Consider the following 26,441-nt stretch of genomic DNA (forward strand, 5'->3'; position numbering starts at 1 on the left):
GTTACTTCCATGTCATGGCTATTGTAAATAGAGCTGTAATGAACGTTGTGGTACATGACTCGTTTTGAATTATGGTTTTCTCAGGGTATAGCCCAGTAGTGGGATTGCTGGGTCGTATGGTAGTTCTACTCTTAGATTTTAAGGAACCTCCATACTGTTCGCCATAGTGGCTGTAACAATTTACATTCCCACCAACAGTGCAAGAAGGTTCCCTTTTCTCCACACCCTCTCCAGCATTTATTTGAAGATTTTTGGTGATGGCCATTCTGACTGGTGTGAGGTGATACCACACTGTAGTTTTGATTTCTCTAATGCATTTCTCTAATGATTACTGATGTTGAGCATGCTTTCGTGTGTTTCTTGGCAATCTGTATATCTTCTTTGGAGAAATGTCTATTTAAGTTTTCTGCCCATTTTTGGATTGGGTTGTTTTTTGATATTGAGCTGCATGAGCTGCTTGTATATTTTGGAGATTAATCCTTTGTCAGTTGCTTCATTTGCAAATATTTTCACCCATTCTGAGGGTTGTCTGTTGTCCTGTTTATGGTTTCCTTTGCTGTGCAAAAGATTTTAAGTTTCCTTAGGTCCCATTTCTTTATTTTTGTTTTTATTTCCATTTCTGTAGAAGATGGGTCAAAAAGGATCTTGCTGTGATTTATGTCATAAAGTGTTCTGCCTATGTTTTCCTCTAAGAGTTTTATAGTGTCTGGCCTTCCATTTAAGTCTTTCATCTATTTTGAGTTTATTTTTGTGTATGGTGTTAGGGAGTGTTCACATTTCATTCTTTTACATGTAGCTGTCCAGTTTTCCCAGCAGCACTTATTGAAGAGGCTGTCTTTTCTCCATTGTATATCCTTGCCTCCTTTATCAAAGATAAGGTGACTATATGTGCGTGGGTTTATCTCTGGGCTTTCTATCCTGTTCCATTGATCTATATTTCTGTTTTTGTGCCAGTACCATACTGTCTTGATTACTGTAGCTTTGTAGTATAGTCTGAAATCCGGGAGGCTGCTTCCTCCAGCTCCGTTTTTCTTTCTCAAGATTGCTTTGGCTATTTGGGATCGTTTTTGTTTCCATACATATTGTGGAATTTTTGGTTCTAGTTCTGTGAAAAATGCCATTGGTAGTTTGATGGGGATTCCATTGAATCTGTTCATTGCTTTGGGTAGTACAGTCATTTTCACAATGTTGATTCTTCTAATCCAAGAACATGGTCTCTCCATCTGTTTGTATCATCTTGAATTTCTTTCACCAGTGTCTTATAGTTTTCTGCATACAGGTCTTTTGTCTCCCTAGGTAGGTTTATTCCTAGGTATTTTATTCTTTTTGTTGCAATGGTAAATGGGAATGTTTCCTTCATTTCTCTTTCAGATTTTTCATCATTGGTGTATAGGAATGCAAGAGATTTCTGTGCATTAGTTTTGTATCCTGCTACTTTACCAAATTCATTGATTAGCTCTAGTAGTTTTCTGGTAGCATCTTTAGGATTCTCTATGTATGGTATTATGTCATCTGCAAACAGTGACAGCTTTACTTCTTCTTTTCCAATTTGGATTCCTTTTATTTCTTTTTCTTCTTTGATTGCTGTGGCTAAAACTTCCAAAACTATGTTGAATAATAGTGATGAGAGTGGACAACCTTGTCTTTTTCCTGATCTTAGTGGAAATGGTTTCAGTTTTTCACCATTGAGAATGATGTTGGCTGTGGGTTTGTCATATCTGGCCTTTATTATGTTGAGGTAAGTTACCTATGCCTACTTTCTGGAGGGTTTTTATCATAAATGGGTGTTGAATTTTGTTGAAAGCTTTTTCTGCATCTATTGAGATGATCATATGGTTTTTATTCTTCAATTTGTTAATATGGTTTATCACATTTTTGATTTGCATATATTGAAGAATCCTTTCATTCCTGGGATAAACCCTACTTGATCGTGGTGTATGATCCTTTTAATGTGCTGTTAGATTCTGTTTGCTAGTATTTTGTTGAGGAATTTTGCATTTATGTTCATCAGTGATATTGGCCTGTAATTTTCTTTTTTTGTGTGACATTTTGTCTGCTTTTTGTATCAGGGTGATGGTGGCATCATAGAATGAGTTTGGGAGTGTTCCTCCCTCTGCTATATTTTGGAAGGGTTTTAGAAGGATAGGTGTTAGCTCTCCTCTAAATGTTTGATAGAATTTGCCTGTGAAGCCATCTGGTCCTGGACTTTTGTTTGTTGGAAGATTTTTAATCAGTTTCAATTTCAGTGCTTGTGATTGGTCTGTTTATATTTTCTATTTCTTCCTGGTTCAGTCTCAGAAGGTTTTGCTTTTGTAAGAATTTGTCCATTTCTTCCAGGTTGTCCATTTTATTGGCATATAGTTGCTTGTAGTAATCTCTCATGATCCTTTGAATTTCTGCAGTATCAGTTGTTACTTCTCCTTTGTCATTTCTAATTCTATCAATTTGAGTCTTCTCCCTTTTTTTCTTGATGAGTCTGGATAATGGTTTATCAATTTTGTTTATCTTTTCAAAGAAACAGCTTTTAGATTTATTGATCTTTGCTATCATTTCCTTCATTTCTTTTTCATTTATTTATGATCTGATCTTTATGATTTCTTTCCTTCTGCTAACTTTGGTTTTTGTTTGTTCTTCTTTCTCTAGTTCCTTTAGGTGTAAGTTTAGGTTGTTTATTTGAGGTTTTTCTTGTTTCTTGAGGTAGGATTGTATTGCTATAAACTTCCCTCTTAGAACTGCTTTCGCTGCATACCATAGGTTTTGGGTCATCATGTCTTCATTGTCATGTTTCTAGGTATTTTTTGCTTGCCTCTTTGATTTCTTCAGTGATCTCTTGGGTGTTTAGTAGTGTATTGTTTCACCTCCATGAGTTTGTATTTTTTACAGATTTTTTCCTGTAATTGATATCTAGCTTCATAGTTTTGTGGTCAAAGATCCTTGACACGATTTCAATTTTCTTAAATTTTCCAAGGCTTGATTTGTGACCCAAGGTATGATCTATCCTGGAGAATGTTCCATGAGAACTTTAGAAGAAAGTGTATTGTTTTGTTTTTGGATGGAATGTCCTATAAATATCAATTAAGTCCATCTTTTTTAATGTGTCCTTTAAAGCTTGTGTTTCCTTATTTATTTTCATTTTTGATTATCTGTCCATTGGTGAAAGTGGGATGTTAAAGTCCACTACCATCATTGTGTTACTGTCGATTTCCCCTTTTATGGCTGTTAGCATTTGCCTTGTGTATTGAGTTGCTCCTATGTTGGGTGCATAAATATTTACAGCTGTTATATCTTCTTCTTGGATTGATCCCTTGATCATTATGTAGTGTCCTTCTTTGTCTCTTGTAATAGTCTTTATTTTAAAGTCTATTTTCTCTGATATGAGAATTGCTACTCCAGCTTTATTTTCATTTCCATTTGCATGGAATATCTTTTTCCATCCCCTCATTTTCAGTCTGTATGTGTCCCTAGGTCTGAAGTGGGTCTCTTGTAGACAGCATATAAACGGGTCTTGTTTTTGTATCCATTCAGACAGTCTATGTCTTTTGGTTGGAGCATTTAATCCATTTACATTTAAGGTATTTATTGATATGTATGTTCTTATTCCCATTTTCTTAATTGTTTTGGGTTTGTTATTGTAGGTGTTTTCCTTCTCTTGTGTTTCTTGCCCAGAGAATTTCCTTTAGCATTTGGTGCAAAGCTAGTTTGGTGGTGCTGAATTCTCTTAGCTTTTGCTTGTCTGTAAAGGTCTTAATTTCTCCATTGAATCTGAATGAGATCCTTGCTGGGTAGAGTAATCTTGGTTGTAGGTTTTTCCCTTTCATCATTTTAAATATGTCCTGCCACTCCCTTCTGACTTGCAGAGTTTCTGCTGAAAGATCAGCTGTTAACCTTATGGGGATTCCCTTGTATGTTATTTGTTGCTTTTCCCTTGCTGCTTTTAATATTTTTCTTTGTATTTAATTTTTGATAGTTTGATTAATATGTGTCTTGGTGTGTTTCTCCTTGGATTTATCCTTTACGGGACTCTCTGCACTTCCTGGACTTGACTGACTATTTTCTTTCCCATATTAAGGAAGTTTTCAACTGTAATCTCTTCAAATATTTTCTCAGTCCCTTTCTTTTTCTCTTCTTCTTCTGGGACTCTTATAATTCAAATGTTGGTGCATTTAATGTTGTCCCAGAGGTCTCTGAGACTGTTCTCAATGCTTTTCATTCTTTTTTCTTTATTCTGCTCTATAGTAGTTATTTCCACTATTTTATCTCCCAGGTCACTTATCCATTCTTCTGCCTCAGTTATTCTGCTATTGATTCCTTCTAGAGAACTTTTAATTTCATTTATTGTGTTGTTCATCATTCTCTGTTTGCTCTTTAGTTTTTCTAAGTCCTTGTTAAACCTTTCTTTTATTTTCTCCATTCTATTTCCAAGACTTTGGATCATCTTTACTATTTTTACTCTGAATTCTTTTTCAGGTAGACTGCCTATTTCCTCTTCATTTGTTTGGTCTGGTGGGGTTTTACCTTGCTCCTTCAACTGCTGTGTATTTCTCTCTCCTCTCATTTTGCTTAACTTACTACATTTGGGGTCTGCTTTTCACAGGCTGCTGGTTCATAGTTCCCATTGTTTTTGGTGTCTGCCCCCAGTGGGTAAGGTTGGTTCAGTCAGCTGTGTAGGCTTCCTGGTGGAGGGGACTGGTGCATGTGTTCTGGTGGATGAGGCTGGATCTTGTCTTTCTGGTGAGAAGGACCACATCCTGTTGTGTGTTTCAGGGTGTCTGTGAACTTATTATGATTTTAGACAGCCTCTCTGCTAATGGGTGGGGTTGTGTTCCTGTCTTGCTAGTTGTTTGGCATGGGGTGTCCAGCACTGGAGCTTGCTGGTCATTGAGTGGAGCTGGTTCTTAGCTTTGAGACGGAGATCTCTGGGAGATCTCTCGCTGATTGATATTACATGTGGCCGGGAGGTCTCTGGTAGTCCAGTGTCCTTACTCGGCTCTCCCACCTCAGAGCCTCAGGCCTGACACCCAGCCAGAGCACTAAGACCCTGTCAGCCACCCAGCTCAGAAGAAAATGGAGAAAGAAAGAAAGAAAGAAAGAGAGAGAGAGAGAGAGAGAGAGAGGGAGGGAGGGAGGGAGGGAGGGAGGGAGGAAGGAAGGAAGAAAGAAAGAAAGAAAGAAAGAAAGAAAGAAAGAAAGAAAAAATAAAATAAAATAAAGTTATTAAAATAAAAAATGTTTTAATTATTAAAATTAAAAAATTTAAATAAAGAAAGAAGAGAGCAACCAAACCAATAAACAAATCCACCTATGAAAAGAAGCACTAAAACCTATACTAAAGAAAAAAAAATCAAACAGACAGAACCCTAGGACAAATGGTAAAAGCAAACCTATACAGACTAAATCTCCAAAGAAGCATACAGATACACACTCACAAAAAGAGAAAATGGAAAAAATATATATATATGAAAAACAAAGGAAGAGAGCAACCAAATCAATAAACAAATCTAATGATAGTAAGCTCTATATACTAAACTAAGATAAACATAAAACCAGAAATAAATTAGATGCAGAAAGCAAACCCCAAGTCTACATTTGCTCTCAAAGTCCACTGCCTCAATTATGGGATGATTTGTTGTCTATTCAGGTATTCCACAGATGCAGCGTACATCAAGTTGATTGTGGAGATTTAATCCGCTGCTCCTGAGGCTGCATGGAGAAATTTCCCTTTCTCTTCTTTGTTCCCACAGCTCCCGGGGTTCAGTTTTGGATTTGGCCCCACTTCTGCATGTAGGTCGCCCTCTGGCATCTGTTCTTCACCCAGACAGGAGGAGGTTAAAGGAGTGGCTGATTAGGGGGCTCTGGCTCACTCAGGCCTGGGGTAGGGAGGGGTACAGAATGCAGGGCGAGCCTGTGGTGGCAGAGGCCTGCCTGACGTTGCACCAGCCTGAGACGTGCCATGTGTTCTCCTGGGGAAGTTGTCCCTTGATCATGGGACCATGGCAGTGGTGCGTTGCACAGGCTCCCAGGAGGGGAGGTGTGGATAGTGACCTGTTCTTGCACACAGGCTTATTGGTGGCTGCAGCAGCAGCCTTAGCGTTTCATGCCCGTCTCTGGTGTCTGCGCTGATAGCCGCAGCTCATGCCTGTCTCTGGAGCTCATTTAGGCAGTGCTTTGAATCCCCTTTCCTCACGCACCCCAAAACAATGGTCTCTTGCATCTTAGGTAGTTCCAGACTTTTTCCCAGATTCCCTCCTGGCTAGCTGTGGCACACTAGTCCCCTTCAGGCTGTGTTCACGCAGCCATCCCCCGTCCTCTCCCTGGGATCTGATCTTGAGAGCCCGAGCCTCAGCTCCCAGCCCCCACCCACCACAGCACGTGAGCAGACAAACCTCTCAGGCTGGTGAGTGCTGGTCAGCACTGATCCTCTGTGCAGAAATCTCTCCGCTTTGGCCTCTGCACCCCTGTTGCTGTCCTCTCCTCTGTGGCTCCAAAGCTTCCTCCCATCCCACGCCCCATCTCCACCAGTGAAGGGGTTTCCTAGTGTGTGGAAACTTTTCCCCCTTCACAGTTCCCTCCCAGAGGTGCAGGTCCCGTCCCTATTCTTTTGTCTCTGTTTTGTCTTTTTTCTTTTGCCCTACCTGGGTACGTGAGGAGTTTCTTGCCTTTTGGGAAGTCTGATGTCTTCTGCCAGCGTTCAGTAGGTGTTTTGTAGGAGTTGTTCCACATGTAGATGTATTTTTGATGTATTTGTGGGGAGAAAGGTGATCTTCACATCTTACTCCTCTGCCATCTTGAAGGTCCCCCTGAGGTGTAAATTTTAATGTCTCCTCTTTCATTTCTGATTTTATTTCCTTGAATCATCTCTCTATTTTTTCTTAGTCTAGCTAAAGGTTTGTTTATCTTTTCAGAAAAAAAAGCTCCTAGTTTCATTGATCTTTTCTATTGCTTTTCTGTTCTCTATTTTTTTTTCCACTCTGATCCTTATTATTTCCTTTCTTCTGCTAACTCTGGGCTTAGCTTGTTCTCCTTTTCTAGTTCTTTGCTGTGTAAAGTCAAGTTGTTTATTTGAGATCTTTCTATTTTCTTAATATATCCATTTATTACTATAAACTTCCTTCTCAGAACTACTTTTGCAGCATCTCATAGGTTTTGGTGTGCTGTGTTTCCATTTTCACTTGTTTCAAGGTATTTATTTTTATTTCCCTTTGATTTCCTCTATAACCCGTTGGTTGTTCAGGAGTGTAGTGTTTAGTTTCCAAATATTTGTAAATTTTCCAGCTTTCCTCTTGTTGTTGATTTCTATTTTCATACCATTGTGGCTGGAAAAGATAATATGATTTCAGACTTCTTAAACTTGTTAAGACTTGTTTTGTGGCCTATCATATGATCTATCCTGGGGAATGTTCTGCATGCACTTGAAAAGAATGTGTATTTTGCTGCTGTTGTATGGAATGTTTAAAGCCCCAGCTTATCGCAAAGCTCACAGTTTCTGTGCAACCAACCTCCTGGAGATTTTCCCACTTCCAAGGCATGAAAACAGCTTCTTCAGATTTTCTTGCAACCTTTCTCTGTCTAGGGTTCATATACAGTCCACTGGGTTAGAAATAGGTGAGAAACTAGGCTGTTCACTCCATCTTTAATCTCCCCATTCCCTCCACCAACTATCACACAAACATCCTCTCCCTCTTCTATCATCTAAGATATAAGCCCTAAAGGATATCATTGCCTCTAAAGACTCATCTGTTTACTCAATAGACCAGACATGTATATACATGTATGATCCAACTTGAGAAAGAATGCCCTTTGCACTCTTGTAATATTTGTATCTTTGGAAAATTTCTAAGTTCTAAGGAAATATAAAGAATTATATTTTGTCACTCAAATAGAAATCTGAATATACATGGGGTTTTGTGATTTGTTTTTTCATTGTTTCTGTCTCTCCTTTTCGTTCACCATTTAGGTTCCACCCATATTCTGCTAAGGTGTCACTGTATCAAAAATTACTGATAGGAAGATAACGTAAGATCTCTATATCAGAAAATTAAATAGTACATTTTGCTTATTATATTTTAAAAGGTAGAAGTGTCAAAGTTTGAAGCTTTGGAAGAAGTTAGTGCTGAATTGAAGCTCAAACAATTGCTCTGGGATTCTTTATCTGAATGGGATCAACTCCAACAAGAATGGTTAAAGGTAAAAAAAAAAAAAAAAAAAAAAACCCTCTCGATTCTTAAATCATTTTTGTATTATTTAACCTTAGAATACTAATAGTATGAATTATAGTTTTTTAAAAAATAAGCTGGTATATTCTTAATTTCAGTAAAACATGCAATGTTATTTTATGGGAATTATTATCAGCTTTCTGATGAAATGCACAAAGGTCTTTCTGCCACACAAGTCTTTAAGTACCACAGAGAAGACTACATTATTGTAAGGCAGGTTTCTCAGGTCCTCCAAATAAGATAGCTAAATGAAGGAAGCATCAAAGGACCTCACTGCATGGCATTTAACTTCTTTGTGGTTTCTGAACACAATGTTGTCCCGACACACTACAGCCAAGTGTTATTAAGGATTGTAGGATTTTATTCGTGATCTACACACATTAGATTTCTGTTAGCCTAGGTTCTGTTCTTACTGTCCTTTTTTTAAAAAAAAAAAAGAAAGCCATTTTGTTCCCTGTGATAGAATAGAATCCCAGTATTGAGATCCAGGATCTTCCCTTGAGAGCTCAATAGTAAATTCTAGTAATAGTAAATTAGGGGGCCAGGTATCATAGAGCTTGGTTTTTAGGGTCTACCCTTGTGTTCAAACCTTAACAAGTGTCAACCCTCTAGGAGGCAGAATAGATGACCATCTGTTCTTTCAAGTGTGATATGGACATGTTAGAAATACCATCAACTTCACAAATATTGTTTTACACTTGCTTGTTCAACTTCCCTATGCTGGTGCCTATAATTAGAAGTCACATATCTGGGCACAGTGACACAAGAATGTTTCCCAGATAATGTTCTAGGTACAGTAGATACCAGTGGAGAATAAAAAGGACAAAGTCCAAACCCTCACAGAATTTACCTTTTGGTGGAGAAAGTGGAAAACAAACAAACATATATATACTATTATATCAGAGAATTTTAAGTGCTTTTGTATAACTCATTTATCACTTATCTCAGAAGTAGAAAATGCTCCTGAATAATAAAGAAGAAGCTTAGAGAGTTTTCTGATTACCACCATAGATTAGAGCAGTAGCTTCTAAAGTGGGACAAATTTACCATAGGAAGTATACAAAAAGACCCATTAGGGAGCAAAAAGAAAATGTTGAATCCAGAAAAAAAAAATGAATGTTTATAAATTTTCTTTTTTTAAAATTGAGGCATATTTGACATGTTAGTTTCAGGTGTAAAATATAATGATCCAATATTCCTGTATATTGCACAATGATCACCACAATGAGTTTAGTTAACATTTGTCACCATACATAGTTACAAAAATTTTTTTCTTATGAGAACATTCAAGATCTATTATCTTAGCAGCTTTCAAATATGCAATACAGTGTTATTAACTATAGTCACCATGCTGTACATTACATTCCCATGATTTATTTATTTTATAACTGGAAGTTTGTACCTTTTGACCTCCTTCACTTATTTCACGCACCCACCCCCCTCCTCTGGAAACTACCAATTTGTTCTGTTTTAGTTGTTTTGTTTTGTTTTGTTTTAGATTCTACATATGAGTTATTTTGTTGTTTTGTTTGCTTTTGGATTCCACATACAAGTGAGGTCATATGGTATTTGTCTTTCTTTGTCTGACTTATTTCACTTTACATAAAGCCCTCATGGTCCATCCATGTTGTCAAAAATGACAAGGTTTCATTCTTTTTATGGCTGAATAATAGTCTATTGTATACATATACTACATTTTCTTCATCCATTCATCCATTGATGGACACTTAGGTTGTTTCCATTTCTTGGCTATTGTAAATAATGCTGCTATGAACTTGGGTGTCTGTATATCTTTTTGAATCAGTGTTTTTGTTTTCTTAGGATAAATAATCAGAAATGGAATTGCTGAATCATATGGTAGTTCTATTTTTAATTTTTTGAGGAATTTTAATACTATTTTCCATATGGCTGTTGTGCCAATTTACATTTCTGCTACCAATGCACAAGTGTTCCTTTTTCTCCACATCTTTGCCAACACTGGTTCTATTTTGTCTTTCTGATACTAACCATTCTAACAAGAGTGAGGTGGTATTTCATTGTGGTTTTGATTTTAATTTCCCAATGATTAGTGATGTTGAGCATTTTTTCATGTACCTGTTGGACATCTGTTACATCTTCTTTGGAAAAAATGTCTATTCAGATCCTCTGCCCTCTTTTTAATCAGGTTGTTTTTCTGCTATTGAATTCTTTATATATTCTGGATATTAACCCCTTATCAGATATATAATTTGCAAATATTTTCTCCCATTAGGTATAGGTTTCCTTTTCATTTTGTTCATGCTTTCCTTTGCTGTGCAGAAGCTTTTTAGTTAGATGTAGTTGCTTATTTTACTTTTGTTGCCTTTGCTTTTGGTGTCAAATCCAAAATACTGTTGCCAAGACCCATCTCAAGGAGCTTATTGCCTATATTTTCTTCTAGGAGTTTTTAGGTTTCAGGTCTTAGATTCAAATCTTTAATCCATTTTGAGTTATTTTTGTGTGTGGTCCAGTTTCATTCCTTTGCCTCTAGCTGTCCAATTTTCCCAACACCATTTATTGAAAAGACTGTCCTTCCCCCATTGTATATTCTTGACTCCTTTCTTGTAAATTAATTGACCATATATGTCTGGGTTTATTTTTGGGCTTTCTATTCTGTTCCATTAATCTATGTGTCTGTTTTTGTGCCAGTACTATGCTGTTTTCATGACTATAACTTTGGATAGTTGGATAGTCTGAAATCAAGGAGTTGATACCTCCATCTTTTTTATTCTTTCTCAAGATTGCTTTGGCTATTCTGGGTCTTTTGTGGTTCCACACAAATTTTAGGATTGTTTGTTGTATTTCTGTGAAAAATACCACTGGAATTTTGATAGGGATTGTATTGAATCTGTAGATTTCTTTAGGTGGTATAAACATCTTAACAATATTAATTCTTCCAATCCATGAGCATGGAATATCTTTTCATTTTTACAAATTTTCTATTACCATCAATCCATATGCCCATCTGACATAATATATGTGTACACTTACATGTTTATGTAACTGAGAAATATATTTATAAATACATGCATACATTGGAGTGTATGTTTAAATCAGTTATATTAAAGTGCTACATGATCAAATAATAGGAGACTACTTGGTGAGACATTTCTAGGTCACAAGAGTAAAAATTAGCTGTTTGTAACTTTACAATGGTTGGCCCTCTGGAATAAATTACAGGGATTGCAATACTGCATTTGGTGATATGGGAGAAAAGGACATGAAAGTAACAAACAAACAATGCCTGATATACTATTAGAAATCTTAATAAGTGGAGCCATTTCCAAAATATAGAGTCAACTTGGTGTAACAACATAGCTATCAAAAAATGTGAGTAGAGTAAAAAAATTTTACTATTTCAAGTTTGCCTTTTATCATATGTCTTAACTTCTTTGTTTTTTCCCCAATTTTCATAGTCCAAATTTGACTGCCTGGATCCAGAATTTCTAAACAGTCAAGTTTCTAAATATGCCAAATTTGTGACTCAATTGGAAAAAGGTTTGCCACCCAACAGTGTAGTGCCCCAGCTAAAAAGTAAGGTGGAAAAAATGAAAGAAAAGGTAAGTTTAGTAGAAATTATTTCCAAAACTCCAGGTCAATCAGTTACTACTTGATGCTAATGAGACCAAAGCCAGGAATTCTTCCCTGTTTAAATTAGTCAGCTTTGCAGAGAGAAGAAACAACAGAAAAATTCAGCTACTGTATTGCAGAGGCACAGACTGCATCCCTCTCTTCAACTGGCCAAATCATGCAATTGAATTGTATGAGAATTCTAGTTGTTTCTCATTCTCACCAGCACTTGTTATCAATAGGGAGTTTATTTATTTGGTTTGGTTTGGTTTTAATTTTAACCGTTCTAATAAATGTGTAGTACTCTCTCATAATGGTGATGATTTACATTTTTCTAATGATTAGTGATGTTGAACATCTTTTCCCATGTCCATTTGCCATCCATCTACCTTCTTTGCTGAAATGTCTGTTTGAATATTAGCCCAATTTTTAATTGGGTTGTTTGTTTTGTTATTAGTGAGTTTTCAGAGTTCTCTTTTTTTTGGAACTTTAAAATCTATATTTTATTTAATTTTTGACATATAGAGAACAGTGTCCATTGGCAACGATGATCCTTGTTCATTCATTCTTCTGTTGACTCTCAAATAATAATTAAATAGTACTCACAAGGTAATGGTAAAAGAGACTACCAGCTTGAAAATTTGTAACACAAATGATATTTCACACACCAAAATGTTTTTATACATTTTACATAGCAGAAGTTTTCAGAATTTACATTCTAAAGACATTAGGGTCTAACAATTCATAGAAGAACAGCAAAGTATTTTTTTAATTTTTATTTTATATTGGAGTATAGTTGATTAACAATGTTGTGTTATATAGTCATGATATAAGTCCTTTTTCAAATATGTAACTTGAAAATAGTTTTCCCAGTCAGTGGCTTGTCTTTTTAGTCCCTAAACAGTGACTTTCACAGAACAAAAGGCTTAAATTTGAAAAAAGTCCAAGTAATATTTTTTTCTTTTACAGATTATCTTTTTAGTATAGAATCTAAAAACTTTTGCCAAACCTAAAGGTCACACAGAGTATCTCCTGTATTTTCTTCTGGAAGTTTTTTAGTGTTCCTTTTTTTTTAAATTAAAGTATATGATTTATTTTGAGTTATTTACATTTTTACATATGGATATTCAGTTGATCCAGAACCATTATTTGAAAAGAGTATTCTTTCTCCATTTTTTGCCTTTGCATCTTTGTCAAAAGTCAACTGACGATATTTTTTAGTCTGTTTCTGGACTCTCTATTCTGTTTGGTTGTTCTGTAAGTGTATCCTTTCACCAATACCACGCTCTCTTGATAACTATAGCTAGTAAGTCTTGAAATCAGGTAGTGTTAAGTTCTCCAACTTTTTCTTCTTTTTCACAATTTTGTTGATTCTGATTCCTTTATCTTCTCATGTAAATGTTAGAATTAGCTTATCATATGTATAAAAAATTGCTGGGATTTTAGGTCGACTGTGTCAAATCAATAGATCAATTTCCAGAGAATTGACATCTTAACAAGACTGAATTTTCTAATCTGTTACCTGCCTATCCCTTTATTTAGTTAGGTCTTCTTTTATTTCTTTTCATTAACATTTTGTAATTTTCAGTGTACAGATTATGCACATATTTTGTTAGATTTAAAACTAAGTATTCTTTTATGTTATCTTACATTTTATTGTTTTTCATTTCAAATTCTAAGTGTTCATTGCTGGTATGTAGGAATACTATTGACCTTTGTATATTGATCTTATATCCTGTGATCTTAATAAATTCACTTTTTAATTTTAGGAGATTTTTGTACATTATTCAGAATTTTCAACGTAGAAAATGATTTCAACTGTGAATAAAGACAACTTTATTTCTTCCATTACTATCTGTGTGCCTTTTATTTCTTTTTCTTGCCTTGTTGCACTGGCCAGGATTTCCTGTACGATATTGAATAGGAGTGGTGAGAGAAAACATCCTTGTCCTATTCCGTATCTTAGAGGGGAAATATTCAGTCTCTTTTTAAGTATGATGTTAGTCAAAATTTTTTATAGATGCCCTATATTAAGATAACAAAGTTTCATAGTTTCCTGAGAGGTTTCTTTTTTTTATCATAGATGGGTGTTGATAATTATCAAATGATTTTTCTATGCCTATGATCATATGGTTTTTCTTCTTTAGTCTATTAACATGGTGAATTACATCTATCAATGGTCAAATGTTGAAGCAGGCTTGAATTCCTGAACTGAACCTCACTTGGGTCACGATGTACTATACCCTTTTATATTGCTGGATTCAAATTACTAATATTATTTGAGGATTTTTTTGTGCCTATATTCATGAGGGACATTGATCTTTAGTTTTCCTTTCTTGTGACATCATTGTGTGGTTATGAGGTAATACTGCCTCATAAAATGAGTTGGGGAGTGTTCCTTCCTCTTCTATTTGCTGCAGGAGATTATACAGAATTAGTATTATTTTTTACTTAGATGTTTGGTAGAATTCAAGAGTGAAACTATCTGAGCTTGAAGTTTTCTCTTTTGGAGGGATTTTAACAAAAAATTGAATTTCATTAATACAATTTGGATTATTCAGGTTATCTATTTCTTCTTGAGGGGACTTTATAGTGTATCTTCCAAGGAAATGGTCCATTTAATCCAAATTGTTGAATTTATTAGACATAGACTTTATCATAATATTTCCTTATTGTCCTTTTAAAGTATGTGGGATCCATAATGATGTCCCCTTTTTCATTGCTGATATTGGCAATTTGTATTTTCTCCCTTTCTTTCTTGGTTTGTCCTGCTAGTCATTTATCACTTTGACCTTTTCAAAGAGTCAGCTTTGGGGTTGATTGATATTTTTTATTGTTTTTATGTTTTCCATTTCACTGATTTCTCCTCTAATCTTTATTATGTCCTTTCTTCTTCTTGCTTTACATTCAATTTTTTATTTCTTCAAAATTTCTTATGGTGGAAGCTTAAGTTACTGATTTGAAACTTTTCTTCTTTTCTAATATAAGCATTTAATGGTATAAATTTCTGTCTAGTCACTGCTTTAGCTGAATCTTGTGAATTTTGATATATTGTATTTTTATTTTAATTTAGTTCAAAATATATTTTAATACTCCTGAGACTTCTTCTTTGATATATGGCCTATTTAGAAGAATGTTGTTTATTATTAAAATATTTGGGGATTTTCAAGATATCTGTTACTGATTTGAACTTTAATTCTATTATAGTCCAAAAATATACTTTTATGATTTCTGTCCTTTTAATTTGTTGAGATTGGCTTTATGACCCAAAATATGGTCTATTTTGGTACGTCTTCTATATACACTTGAGAAGAATGTGTATTCTGCTATTGCTCAATGATTTTTCTATAAATCTCAATTAAGTCAATTTGGCTGATGGTAGTGCTCAGATCATCTGTATCCTTACTGATTTTCTGCCTACTTGTTCTGTTAGTTACTCAGAGAAGGATGTTGAAATGTCCAACTATAATTGTGGATTTGTCTAATTCCCCTTATGTTACATCAATTTTTGCCTCATTTATTTTTAAATAAACTCTTTATTTTAGAATCATTTCAGACTTACAGAAAACTTACAACAAAATATAGAGGTTTCCCATATGCCCTGAATCCAGTTTCCTCTACTGTTAACATATTACATTAGTATGATACATTTGCCACATCTAATGAAACAATGTCACTATATTATTATTAAAGTCTATATTTTATCGGAATTTTCTCATTTTTATCTAATGTCCTTTCTCTGTCCCAGGATCCTTTCCAGGATAAACATTACATTTAGATGTCTTGTCTTCTTAGGCTCCTTTATACTGTGACAGATTCTCAGACTTTTCTTGTTTATTATGATCTTGATAGTTCTGAGAAGTACCAGTCAGGTATTTTATAGAATGTCTGTCAATTTGGGGTTGTCTGGTGTTTTTCTCATGACTAGACTGGGGTTATAGATTCTTGCAAGGAAGACCACAGAGGTAAAGTATTATTATTATCACATCTTATTAAAGATACATGCTATCAACATGACTTCTCCCTAATGATATTAACCTTGATCACATGACTGAAGTAGCATTTTTCCCCACTATAAAATTACTACCCAACTTTCCATACTGTATTCTTTGAAAGGAAGTCTCTATGCAAAGCCTACATTTAAGGGGTGAAGTTATGTTCTACCTCATTGCTTCCAGCAGTAACATATCCTTTGTCCAGATCTTGGTTTTTAATACCATTTTCCAATCAAATGAATCAGAGATCCTTATAGAAATGGCTGATTCTAGGGATGAGTCAGAGAATATACAAGATGAACCTGGAGCATCCTCTGGTGCCAGAAAGTAAGGAAGTGCTCAAGAAACAAAATGACGGACAAACCCACAGCCAATATCGTCCTCAATGGTGAAAAACTGAAACCATTTCCACTAAGATCAGGAACAGGACAAGGTTGCCCACTCTCACCACTATTATTCAACATAGTTTTGGAAGTTTTAGCCACAGCAATCAGAGAAGAAATAGAAATAAAAGAAATCCAAATCAGAAAAGAAGAAGTAAAGCTGTCACTGTTTGCAGATGACATGATACTATACATAGAGAATCCTAAAGATGCTACCAGAAAACTGCTAGAGTTAATCAATGAATTTGGTAAAGTAGCAGGATACAAAATTAATGCACAGAAATCTCTTGCATTCCTATACACCAATGATGAAAAATCTGAAAGTGAAATTTAGAGAACACTCCCATTTACCATTGCAACAAAAAGAATAGAACATCTAGGAATAAACCTACCTAAGGAGACAAAACACCTGTATGCAGAAAACTATAAGACACTGATGAAAGAAATTCAAGATGATACAAACAGATGGAGAGATATACCATGTTCTTGGATTGGAAGAATCAACATTGTGAAAATGACTATACTACCCAAAGCAATCTACAGATTCAATGCAATTCCTATCAAACTACCACTGGCATTTTTCACAGAACTAGACCAAAAAAATTCACAATTTGTATGGAAACTCAAAAGACCCCGAATAGCCAATGCAATCTTGAGAAAGAAAAACGGAGCTGGGGAATCAGGCTCCCTGACTTCAGACTATACTACAAAGCTACAGTAATCAAGACACTATGGTACTGGCACAAAAACAGAAATACAGATCAATGGAACAGGATAGAAAGCCCAGAGATAAACCCACGCACATATGGTCACCTTATCTTTGATAAAGGAGGCAAGAATATACAATGGAGAAAAGACAGCCTCTTCAATAAGTGCTGCTGGGAAAACTGGACAGCTACATGTAAAACAATGAAATTAGAACACTCCCTAACACCATACACAAAAATAAACTCAAAGTGGATTAAAGACCTAAATGTAAGGCCAGACACCATCAAACTCTTAGAGGAAAACATAGGCAGAACACTCTATGACATAAATCACAGCAATATCCTTTTTGACCCACCTCCTAGAGAAATGGAAATAAAAACAAAAACAAATGGGACCTAATGAAACTTAAAAACTTTTGCACAGCAAAGGAAACCATAAACAAGACGAAAAGACAACCCTCAGAATAGGAGAAAATATTTGCAAATGAAGCAACTGACAAAGGATTAATCTCCAAAATATACAAGCAACTCATGCACCTCAATATCAAAAAAACAAACAACCCAATCCAAAAATGGGCAGAAGACCTAAATAGACATGTCTCCAAAGAAGATATACAGATTGCCAACAAACACATGAAAGAATGCTCAACATCATTAATCATTAGAGAAATGCAAATCAAAACTACAATGAGATATCATCTCACACTGGTCAGAATGGCCATCATCAAAAAATCTACAAACAGTAAATGCTGGAGAGGGTGTGGAGCAAAGGGAACCCTCTTGCACTGTTGGTGAGAATGTAAATTGATACAGCCACTATGGAGAACAGTATGGAAGTTCCTTAAAAAACTAAAAGTAGAACTACCATATGACTTAGCAATGCCACTACTGGGCATATACCTTGAGAAAACCATAATTCAAAAAGAGTCATGTACCACAATGTTCATTGCAGCTCTATTTACAATAGCCAGGACATGGAAGCAACCTAAGTGTCCATCAACAGATGAATGGATAAAGAAGATGTGGCACATAAATGCAATGGAATATTACTCAGCCATAAAAAGAAATGAAATTGAGTTATTTGTAGTGAGGTGGATGGACCTAGGGTCTGTCATACAGAGTGAAGTAAGTCAGAAAGAGAAAAACAAATACCGTATGCTAACACATATATATAGAATCTAAAAAAAAACAAAAACAAAAAAAAGGTCATGAAGAACCTAGGGCCAAGATGGGAATAAAGACACAGACCTACTAGAGAATGGACTTGAGGATACAGGGAGGAGGAAGGGTAAGCTGGGACAAAGTGAGAGAGTGGCATGGACATATATACACTACCAAATGTAAAATAGATAGCTAGTGGGAAGCAGCCTCATAGCACAGGGAGATCAGCTCAGTGCTTTGTGACCACCTAGAGGAGTGGGATAGGGAGGGTGGGAGGGAGGGAGATGCAAAAGGGGAGAGATATGGGGATATATGTATATGTATAACTGATTCACTTTGTTATAAAGCAGAAACTCACACACCATTTGAAAGCAATTATACTCCAATAAAGATATTTTTTTAAAAAAACATGAAGAAAATTTAAAAAATAAAAAATAAAATAAAATAGATTCTCTATTGTTGGTGAAAAAAAGAAAAAAAAATAACGGGTTATATTTAAGAGACACAGAAACCAAGTGAAAGAATTTTCAATGGCCCAAGTTGTGATGATTTGACCAAACAATAAATAATACAATATTGTGTTATAACCCAAATTATAAAATAAATATCCATGAGTTCATGTTGACATAAGTAAACAACTGAGTGGATGAATAGATAGATAAATAGGTAGATAGATAGACAAAGGATAAAAGACAAATCTTCTATAAAGAAAAATTCCAAATAACTTATGAGGATACTGCATCTCAAGACAGTGGAGCTTTATTTATGTTGATGCTCCGTTGTTAGATGTATTCACACTTAGTATTGCTATTTCTTCTTGGAGAATTGACCCTCTTATCATTTATATATTTTCCCTCTTTATTTTTTATAAGATTGCTTCTTCTGAAGTCTGCATTATCTGAAATTAATATAGTTAGTATAGATTTCTTTTAGAGTTTTCATGATATTACTTTCTCCATTTTTTCACTTTTAAGTTTTCTATGTCTTCATATTTAAAGTATTTCTTGGACAGCATATAATTGGTTCCTGCTTTTTTATCCAATCTGATTTTTAAAAAGTCTTTTAAATGACATGTTTAGACCATTAATATTTAGAATATTATTTATATGGTTGGATTAAAATTGTCATCATGCTGGTTTTTAATTTGTTTGTTGTTTCTTTTTTCCTCTTTTTCTTTCCTCTCTTGATTTAATTGGATAGGTTTTATGATTCCATTTTATCTTCTCTATGGAGTTATTATTCATACTTCATTAAAGCAATTTTTAGTGGTTATCCTAGATTTAAAATATAGATTTTCAATTAATCCAAATCAACCTTCAAATAATATTATACTGCTTCATGTATAGTGTAAAGAGTTTATAATACCATACTCCCAATCCTCCCTCTCATCCTTTGTATTAATGTTGTCATGTATTTTACTTTTTTTTTTTTTTTTTTTTAGAAATTTCATGTAATGTCTGAAACATTTATATTAACATATTTCCATACAATAACCCAATGAAAGTTTAGTATTAGTTGTTTTGTTTGTTTGTTTATACTGCAGGTTCTTACTAGTCATCAATTTTATACACATCAGTGTATACATGTCAATCCTAATCGCCCAATTCAGCACACCACCATCCCCACCCCACCGCAGTTTTCCCCCCTTGGTGTCCATATGTCTGTTCTCTACATCTGTGTCTCAACTTCTGCCCTGCAAACCGGCTCATCTGTACCATTTTTCTAGGTTCCACATACATGCATTAATATACGATATTTGTTTTTCTCTTTCTGACTTACTTCACTCTGTATGACAGTCTCTAGATCCATCCACGTCTCAACAAATGACTCAATTTCGTTCCTTTTTATGGCTGAGTAATATTCCATTGTATATATGTACCACAACTTCTTTATCCATTCGTCTGTTGATGGGCATTTAGGTTGCTTCCATGACCTGGCTATTGTAAATAGTGCTGCAATGAACATTCGGGTGCATGTGTCTTTTTGAATTACGGTTTTCTCTGGGTATATGCCCAGTAGTGGAATTGCTGGGTCATATGGTAATTCTATTTTTAGTTTTTTAAGGAACCTCCATATTGTTCTCCATAGTGGCTGTATCAATTTACATTCCCACCAACAGTGCAAGAGGGTTCCCTTTTCTCCACACCCTCTCCAGCATTTGTTGTTTGTAGATTTTCTGATGATGCCCATTCTAACTGGTGTGAGGTGATACCTCATTGTAGTTTTGATTTGCATTTCTCTAATAATTAGTGATGTTGAGCATCTTTTCATGTGCTTCGTGGCCGTCTGTATGTCTTCTTTGGAGAAATGTCTATTTAGGTCTTCTGCCCATTTTTGGATTGGGGTGTTTGTTTCTTTAATATTGAGCTGAATGAGCTGTTTATATATTTTGGAGATTAATCCTTTGTCCGTTGATTCGTTTGCAAATATTTTCTCCCATTCTGAGGGTTGTCTTTTCGTCTTGTTTATGGTTTCCTTTGCTGTGCAAAAGCTTTGAAGTTTCATTAGGTCCCATTTGTTTATTTTTGTTTTTATTTCCATTACTCTAGGAGGTGGATCAAAAAAGATCTTGCTGTGATTTATGTCAAAGAGTGTTCTTCCTATGTTTTCCTCTAAGAGTTTTATAGTGTCCAGTCTTACATTTAGGCCTCTAATCCATTTTGAGTTTATTTTTGTGTATGGTGTTAGGGAGTATTCTAATTTCATTCTTTTACATGTAGCTGTCCAGTTTTCCCAGCACCACTTATTGAAGAGACTGTCTTTTCTCCATTGTATATCTTTGCCTCCTTTGTCATAGATTAGTTGACCATAGGTGCGTGGGTTTATCTCTGGGCTTTCTATCCTGTTCCATTGATCTATGTTTCTGTTTTTGTGCCAGTACCATATTGTCTTGATTACTGTAGCTTTGTAGTATAGTCTGAAGTCAGGGAGTCTGATTCCTCCAGCTCCGTTTTTTTCCCTCAAGATTGCTTTGGCTATTCGGGGTCTTTTGTGTCTCCATACAAATTTTAAGATGATTTGTTCTAGCTCCGTAAAAAATGCCATTGGTAATTTGATAGGGATTGCATTGAATCTGTAGATTGCTTTGGGTAGTATAGTCATTTTCACAATGTTGATTCTTCCAATCCAAGAACATGGTATATCTCTCCATCTGTTGGTATCATCTTTAATTTCTTTCATCAATGTCTTATAGTTTTCTGCATACAGGTCTTTTGTCTCCCTAGGTAGGTTTATTCCTAGGTATTTTATTCTTTTTGTTTCAATGGTAAATGGGAGTGTTTCCATAATTTCTCTTTCAGATTTTTCATCATCAGTGTATAGGAATGCAAGAGATTTCTGTGCATTAATTTTGTATCCTGCAACTTTACCATATTCATTAATTAGCTCTAGCAGTTTTCTGGTGGCAGTTTTAGGATTCTCTGTGTATAGTATCATGTCATCTGCAAACAGTGACAGTTTTACTTCTTCTTTTCCAATTTGTATTCCTTTTATTTCTTTTTCTTCTCTGATTGCCGTGGCTAGGACTTCCAAAACTATGTTGAATAATAGTGGTGACAGTGGACATCCCTGTCTCGTTCCTGATCTTAGAGGAAATGCTTTCAGTTTTTCACCATTGAGGATGATGTTTGCTGTGGGTTTGTCATATATGGCCTTTATTATGTTGAGGTAGGTTCCCTCTATGCCCACGTTCTGGAGAGTTTTTATCATAAATGGGTGTTGAATTTTGTCAAAAGCTTTTTCTGCATCTATTGAGATGATCATATGGTTTTTATTCTTCAATTTGTTAATATGGTGTATCACATTGATTGATTTGCGTATATTGAAGAATCCTTGCATCCCTGGGATAAATCCCACTTGATCATGGTGTATGATCCTTTTAATGTGTTGTTGGATTCTGTTTGCTAGTATTTTGTTGAGGATTTTTGCATCTATATTCATCAGTGATATTGGTCTGTAATTTTCTTTTTTTGTAGTGTCTTTGTCTGGTTTTGGTATCAGGGTGATGGTGGCCTCATAGAATGAGTTTGGGAGTGTTCCTTCCTCTGCAATTTTTTGGAAGAGTTTGAGAAGGATAGGTGTTAGCTCTTCTCTAAATGTTTGATAGAATTCACCTGTGAAGCCATCTGGTCCTGGACTTTTGTTTGTTGGAAGATTTTTAATCACAGTTTCAATTTCATTACTTGTGATTGGTCTGTTCATATTTTCTATTTCTTCCTGGTTCAGTCTTGGAAGGTTATACCTTTCTAAGAATTTGTCCATTTCTTCCAGGTTGTCCATTTTATTGGCATAAAGTTGCTTGTAGTAGTCTCTTAGGATGCTTTGTATTTCTGCGGTGTCTGTTGTAACTTCTCCTTTTTCATTTCTGATTTTATTGATTTGAGTTCTCTCCCTCTTTTTCTTGATGAGTCTGGCTAATGGCTTATCAATTTTGTTTATCTTCTCAAAGAACCAGCTTTTAGTTTTATTGATCTTTGCTATTGTTTTCTTTGTTTCTATTTCATTTATTTCTGCTCTGATCTTTATGATTTCTTTCCTTCTGCTAACTTTGGGTTTTGTTTGTTCTTCTTTCTCTAGTTTCTTTAGGTGTAAGGTTAGATTGTTTACTTGAGATTTTTCTTGTTTCTTTAGGTAGGCTTGTATAGCTATAAACTTCCCTCTTAGAACTGCTTTTGCTGCATCCCATAGGTTTTGGGTTGTCGTGTTTTCATTGTCATTTGTCTCTAGGTATTTTTTGCTTTCCTCTTTGATTTCTTCAGTGATCTCTTGGTTATTTAGTAACGTATTGTTTAGCCTCCATGTGTTTGTGTTTTTTACATTTTTTCCCCTGTAATTCATTTCTAATCTCATAGCGTTGTGGTCAGAAAAGATGCTTGATATGATTTCAATTTTCTTAAATTTACTGAGGCTTGATTTGTGACCCAAGATGTGATCTATCCTGGAGAATGTTCCGTGCGCACTTGAGAAGAACGTGTAATCTGCTGTTTTTGGATGGAATGTCCTATAAATATCAATTAAATCTATCTGGTCTATTGTGTCATTTAAAGCTTCTGTTTCCTTATTTATTTTCATTTTGGATGATCTGTCCATTGGTGTAAGTGAGGTGTTAAAGTCCCCCACTATTATTGTGTTACTGTCAATTTCCTCTTTTATAGCTGTTAGCAGTTGCCTTATGTAATGAGGTGCTCCTATGTTGGGTGTATATATATTTATAATTGTTATATCTTCTTCTTGGATTGATCCCTTGATCATTATGTAGTGTCCTTCCTTGTCTCTTGTAACATTCTTTATTTTAAAGTCTATTTTATCTGATATGAGTATAGCTACTCCAGCTTTCTTTTGATTTCCATTTGCATGGAATATCTTTTTCCATCCCCTCACTTTCAGTCTGTATGTGTCCCTAGGTCTAAAGTGTGTCTCTTGTAGACAGCATATATATGGGTCTTGTTTTTGTATCCATTCAGCAAGCCTGTGTCTTTTGGCTGGAGCATTTAATCCATTCACATTTAAGGTAATTATCGATATGTATGTTCCTATGACCATTTTCTTAATTGTTTTGGGTTTGTTTTTGTAGGTCCTTTTCTTCTCTTGTGTTTCCCACTTAGAGAAGTTCCTTTAACATTTGTTGTAGAGCTGGTTTGGTGGTGCTGAATTCTCTTAGCTTTTGCTTGTCTGTAAAGCTTTTGATTTCTCCATCAAATCTAAATGAGATCCTTGCCGGGTAGAGTAATCTTGGTTGTAGGTTCTTCCCTTTCATCACTCTAAGTATATCATGCCACTCCCTTCTGGCTTGTAGAGTTTCTGCTGAGAGATCAGCTGTTAACCTTATGGGAGTTCCCTTGTATGTTATTTGTCATTTTTCCCTTGCTGCTTTCAATAATTTTTCTTTGTCTTTAATTTTTGCCACTTTGATTACTATGTGTCTTGGCGTGCTTCTCCTTGGGTTTATCCTGTATGGGACTCTCTGCGCTTCCTGGACTTGGGTGGCTATTTCCTTTCCCATGTTAGGGAAGTTTTCGACTATAATCTCTTCAAATATTTTCTCTGGTCCTTTATCTCTCTCTTCTCCTTCTGGGACCCCTATAATGCGAATGTTGTTGCGTTTAATGTTGTCCCAGAGGTCTCTTAGGCTGTCTTCATTTCTTTTCATTCTTTTTTCTTTAGTCTGTTCCGCAGCAGTGAATTCCACCATTCTGTCTTCCAGGTCACTTATCCGTTCTTCTGCCTCAGTTATTCTACTATTGATTCCTTCTAGTGTAGTTTTCATTTCAGTTATTGTATTGGTCATCTCTGTTTGTTTGTTCTTTAATTCTTCTAGGTCTTTGTTAATCATTTCTTGCATCTTCTCAATCTTTGCCTCCATTCTTATTCCAAGGTCCTGGATCATCTTCACTATCATTATTCTGAATTCTTTTTCTGGAAGGTTGCCTATCTCCACTTCATTTAGTTGTTTTTCTGGGGTTTTTTCTTGTTCCTTCATCTGGTATATAGCCCTCTGCCTTTTCATCTTGTCTATCTTTCTGTAAATGTGGTTTCTGTTCCACAGGCTGCAGGACTGTAGTTTTTCTTGCTTCTGCTGTCTGCCCTCTGGTGGTTGAGGCTATCTAAGGGGCTTGATGGGAGGCTTTGGAGGTGGGTAGAGCTGACTGTTGCTGTGGCGGTCAGAGCTCCGTAAAACTTTAATCCACTTGACTGTTGATGGGTGGGGCTGGGTTCCCTCCCTGTTGGTTGTTTTGCCTGAGGCAACCCAACACTGGAGCCTACCCGGGCTCTTTGGTGGGGCTAATGGCAGACTCTGGGAGGGCTCACGCCAAGGAGTACTTCCCAGAACCTCCGCTGTCAGTGTCCTTGTCCCCACGGTGAAACAGAGCCAGCCCCCGCCTCTGCAGGAGACCCCCCAACACCAGCAGTTATGTCTGGTTCAGTCTCCCCCAGGGTCACTGCTCCTTCCCCTGGGTCCCGATGCACAAACTATTTTGTGTGTGCCCTCCAAGAGTGGGGTCTCTATTTACCCCAGTCCTGTCGAAGTCCTGCAATCAATTCCCACTAGGCTTCAAAGTCTGATTCTCTATGAATTCCTCCTCCCGTTGCCGGACCCCCAGGTTGGGAAATCTGACGTGGGGCTCAGAACGTTCACTCCAATGGGTGGACTTCTATGGTATAAGTGCTCGCCAGTCTGTGAGTCACCCACCCAGCAGTTATGGGATTTGATTTTACTCTGATTGCGCCCCTCCTACCATCTCACTGTGGCTTCTCCTCTGTCCTTGGACGTGGGGTATCCTCCTTGGTGAAGTCCAGTGTCTTCCTGTCGATGATTGTCCAGCAGCCAGTTGTGATTCTGGTGCTCTCGCAAGAGGGAGTGAGAGCACGTCCTTCTACTCCGCCATCTTGGTTAATCCCCCGTATTTTACTTTTATATGTAGTATAAACACTACATGTTGCCACTATTTTTGTTTTTTATAGTTACCTTTTAGGAGAATAAAAATAGGAAATGAAATTTATTTTACATCTATTCCATTTCCAATGTTCTTCATTTCTTTGTATGGATCAAAGTTTCTGACTCATAGCATATTCATTCTGCATGAAGAACTTCCTTTAATATTTCTTACTGAGTAGGTATGCTAGCAATGAACTCCCCAAATTTTTGTTTTGAGAAAGTCTTTATCCTTTATTTTGAATGATATTTTCACTGGTATATAATTCTGAGTCAGCAGATTTTGTTCTTTCAACAATGTAAAAGTATCCTTTTGTTATCTTTTTACTTGCATGATTTCTGACAAGAAGTCTGCTGTAGTTCTTATCCTTGTTCTTCTGTAGATAATATGTATTTTTTGTCTGGCTGCCTTCAAATTTTTCTCTTTTTCTTGGTTTTTGGCAGTGTGAAATGTGATATGCCTGGGTGTATGTTATTATTGTTGCTGTTTACCATTTATATTTATCCTGCTTGATGTTCTCAGAGTTTCTTGGATCTCTGGTTTTGTGTCTGCCTTTAATTTTGAAAAAAATTGCAGCCATTATTTCTTTGATATCTCTTCTGCTGTGTTTTCTATCTCTTTTATCCTTCTGGGATTTCTATTACATGTATGTCAGACCATCTGATATTGTACCAAGCTCATGGATATTCTGTTCTAGGTTTGGGGGAAGGGGGCAGGGGAGCGTTTCACTGTTTTTTCTCGTTGTGTATGAGTTTGGGTAATTTCTACTCACTTACCTTCAAATTCACGGATTCCTTGGCTGTGTTCATCTCATCAAAGACATTCTTTGTATCTCTTACTGTCTTCCTCATTTCTAACGCTTCCATTTGATTTTTAATTATAGTTTCCATCATTTCATTGACATTTGATCTTGCATGTTGTCTACCTTTTCCATTAGATCCATTAACATGTTAATCACAAT

General features: G+C 35.8%; 1 protein-coding gene across 1 annotated transcript in view; it reads left to right on the forward strand.

Annotated features, from left to right (window-relative positions):
* DNAH6 (dynein axonemal heavy chain 6) overlaps nucleotides 1-26,441 on the forward strand; it is a 290,936-nt gene that overhangs the window by 83,397 nt on the left and 181,098 nt on the right. The window contains exons 17-18 of the mRNA XM_061168664.1: nucleotides 8,071-8,184; nucleotides 11,648-11,791. Of these exons, the coding sequence (XP_061024647.1) occupies nucleotides 8,071-8,184; nucleotides 11,648-11,791 (258 nt within the window). The remainder of the gene's footprint in view (nucleotides 1-8,070; nucleotides 8,185-11,647; nucleotides 11,792-26,441) is intronic.

This window comes from Eubalaena glacialis, chromosome 14, assembly GCF_028564815.1.
Source record: "Eubalaena glacialis isolate mEubGla1 chromosome 14, mEubGla1.1.hap2.+ XY, whole genome shotgun sequence".
In the NCBI taxonomy this organism is placed as follows: domain Eukaryota; kingdom Metazoa; phylum Chordata; class Mammalia; order Artiodactyla; family Balaenidae; genus Eubalaena; species Eubalaena glacialis.